The 3,253-nt window shown below is 59.4% G+C and overlaps 1 protein-coding gene across 1 annotated transcript; it reads right to left on the bottom strand.

The window, feature by feature from the left end:
* Nucleotides 1-244: 244 nt before the first annotated feature.
* Nucleotides 245-1,528, bottom strand: Foxb2 (forkhead box B2). Its single transcript, XM_057779991.1, has one exon. It carries the CDS (start codon nucleotides 1,526-1,528, stop codon nucleotides 245-247), a length of 1,284 nt encoding a protein of 427 aa, XP_057635974.1.
* Nucleotides 1,529-3,253: the final 1,725 nt, after the last annotated feature.

Raw genomic sequence — 3,253 nt, 5'->3', positions numbered from 1 at the left:
ATAACTTAATGATTTTTTATTACAATAGAAACTCTTACCTGAAAATGGGCATTCGTTAATGTGATTTACAAGATAGTATAAACACAGACACCAAGAGGTTACATTTATTCAGACCAGTGGAACGTCCACGTTTGAGTTGTCGATCAGTTTTTAAAATGCTTTCTTTTTTGCGCGAAGCCAACTTTGCCTCTTTGGGATGCTCTCTGAGGCTGTTGACTCAGTCTCTTGGCAGGTGTCTCCTCCCCTAGGAGTGCACCAGCACCGAGTGCAGCGAGCCTCCCTTGCTGTCGGCCGTGCTGGCTGCGGTGGGCTCCAAGAGAGGGGCTGTGGGTGAGGCGGCGGCCGCGCAAACGGTGGAAGGAGCGGGCAGCTGTTGTGACGCCGTGGGGACTGCCAGAGCTGGCGGCAGCGTGGTCACGGGTGGTAGCGCAGGCGTGGGCTTGATGGGCACCGGTACAGCTGGCAGGCTCTGGTTTGTCGAGTGACACAGGGCCTTGACTGGCACCCCGAACGCCCCATACTCCGGGCCTACCGGGACCCCAGCTGCGGCGGCGGCGGCAGCGGCCGCGGCCACCGAATCCATCACGCCAACATGAGGCCACACCGAGCCGACAACATTGCCGAGCTGGCCTGGCACCGGGTAGCCCAAGTGGTGCATGACAGATGCCAAAGGCAATCCTCCGGCCTGCAGCACTCCCTTGTAGTCCCTCCCGATGATGTTCTCTATGGCGAAGGGGTGTTTAAAGCCCGTGGTGGACGCGGCGGCGGCGGCAGCTGCGGCGGCGGCCGAGCCCAGCCCGTAGGGTGGAAACTGAGACAGACGCCCCACGCTGCCCACCGCCGCCGCCGCCGCTGCCGCAGCTGCGGCCGCCACGGCCGCCGCCTCCTGCATCTTGCCGGGATGGGACGGCTGTGGAGGCTGCGACTGCGGCGGTGGCTGCTGCGCGGGCTGCGACGGGAGGTGTGGCGGCTGTGGAGCAGGAGCCGGTTGCTGGTGGAAATAGGGCACCATGTGCGGTGGCGGCGGCGGCTGGGGCGGGTGGTGGTGGTGGTGATGGTGTGCCGCGTGGTGATGATGGTGGTGGTGGTGGTGGTGAGGGTGATGGGTATGGTGGGGGTGCAGATGGCCTCCAGGCCCCGTCCCGGGAGCGCCCTTGTTGCTTCCTGCGTGCAGGTGAGCGTGGTCTGCGCGCAGCACCTTGAAGCGCTTGCGGCGCCGCAGGAAGCTGCCGTTCTCGAACATGTCACCGCAGTCAGGGTGTAGAGCCCAGAAGCTGCCCTTACCCGGTTGGTCCGGCCGCCGCGGGATCTTGATGAAGCAGTCGTTGAAGGAGAGGTTGTGGCGCAGGCTATTTTGCCAGCGCTGCGTGTGCTCGCGGTAGTAGGGGAAACGCTCCATAATGAACTTGTAGATGTCGCTCAGAGGCAGCATCTTCTCAGCCGAGTGCTGGATAGCCATGGCTGTCAGTGAGATGTATGAGTAGGGCGGCTTTTGGTCGCTGTACGAGCTCTTCCCCGGTCGTGGCATCTTCTCAGGCTCCTCCACCTCCTACTGGTCCACAGCGGGCCTCAACAGTAGCCCGATCCCAGGCCTAAGTGTCCCCTCTAACTCTCCACCTGTGCAGCCCGGATCGCGAGTCCTTTCAGCTCCCAGAACCCGTTTGCTTCGGGTCCTCCTTTTGGGAGCTGCCTGGGCTCCCACGATTGGCTTTTCGGGACAATGTAACAGCTCGACGGTGCTCACAACTTTTGGTCTCGACGGTTGCAGACAGGCCTGCACAGTAGGCAGAGAGACTCGCCAGTTTTACCTTGGTTTTCTCTGAGTGTTCTCCGGCTCGGGTGACCAGTCGTGAGCTCTGGAGCGAAAGGCGGTTGAATGAATTTCTTTTTTGTCTCCTCGCCCTTTCTCGGTACAAGGGCAGCTCGGGTCAAACCGACTGGGCAGTGGAGACTGCGGGTCTTTAAAACCGCTTTCGTGCTAGTTGTCCCGAGGCCACTGGTGACCTGACTTTTCAACGCCTTGGAAGCTGACCTGGTACTGGGTCCGTCCGTGCTGGAGTTCAGATCTTGTAGGAAGGGGGTTGCAGGATAAGGGGAGAGAGAATACTCTTCTGTCAGTCTGTGCCCTCTTTCTCAGGGGATTCTCAGCAGAGTTGAGGATGGAGCCCTAGGTGGTTGCTCCGAGGAAAAAAAGTTTGGTGGTGTCTGCAGCAGAGGCTCCCTCAGTCTCTACGGAGGGGAGGGTGCTCAGGGCTCCTGGAGCTAGCCTCAGGCAGCAGGGGGCGTCGGCGAAGACAGGCCAGGACCCGGCTCGCCCGGTCGGTCGGCACAGCCGTCTGCGCTGCAGCTGCAGCCGCTCTGCCCCGCGGGTTTTGAGAAGAAGCGCGGCAGCGGCAGCGACGCGCTCTCCTGGCTGCGTTTTGTAATGGTCCCCGAGACGCCGAGACCCCTGCAGCTTGCGCTTCGAGACTATCACATGACCGAGGCTGAGGGACTCGCCGCCTCCACAGCCTAGTCTTTTGCTGAAGAAGGGGCATGAAGGCACAGTGTCTCATCCCTGCCCCTTGTCCATTTCCACTGGACGCTCCGACCATTTGCATTTACTATCCACTAGCCAGCCCAGGTTGGCTGGGGAGCGCCGTTTGACCACTGAAAAGGGGTCACTGTCTAGGCGAGTCCCTGCGGCTGTTTCACAAGGTCTGTACCCATAGCAAGGGGGCGGGGCACTGCTTTCTCATCCCGATCCGGTCTTTTCAACCACCCTCTCTTAGTTTCCCTGTGTGCTAGCCACTCGGCACTCAGTTTGGAGCATCATTGTCTTCAACGCCCCTTCTCTTGGAGAAATAGAGATGCCCAGAGGGTCGCAGATGCAAGCCAATAGAAAGAAGAGCTGAGGGGCATTTTCGTCAAATGCCAACTCGATCCTGATTTTATTAGGCACGGGCCTACACATTGGCCTGGTAGGCGCACTAGGTTCAGGGAGGCACGAATTCTCCTATGAACTTTGGTTTAGAGGGCTGAAGGACAATAGGCAGGGAGCTAGGATGAAGAAGCTTCGATGGTGGGAGGGGGAGGCTCCAATCCTTTCTGGAACACGTGGACAGGCCGCATGAGGTTTCTTTGGGCTGACAATATCAGAGGCAGGGAGCCGAGGGGTCCCATCACCTGGTTGTGTAGCTATTCTCCTTACCTGCGGGAGGAATATCATTAAGATTACAGAGGAAGCCAAGATATCATCAAACCTTCGTGTGAC

Source organism: Chionomys nivalis, chromosome 8 (genome assembly GCF_950005125.1).
Source record: "Chionomys nivalis chromosome 8, mChiNiv1.1, whole genome shotgun sequence".
NCBI lineage: Eukaryota > Metazoa > Chordata > Mammalia > Rodentia > Cricetidae > Chionomys > Chionomys nivalis.
The sequence above is the reverse complement of the archived record's forward strand: the minus strand, read 5'-3'. Positions and strand labels throughout refer to the sequence as shown.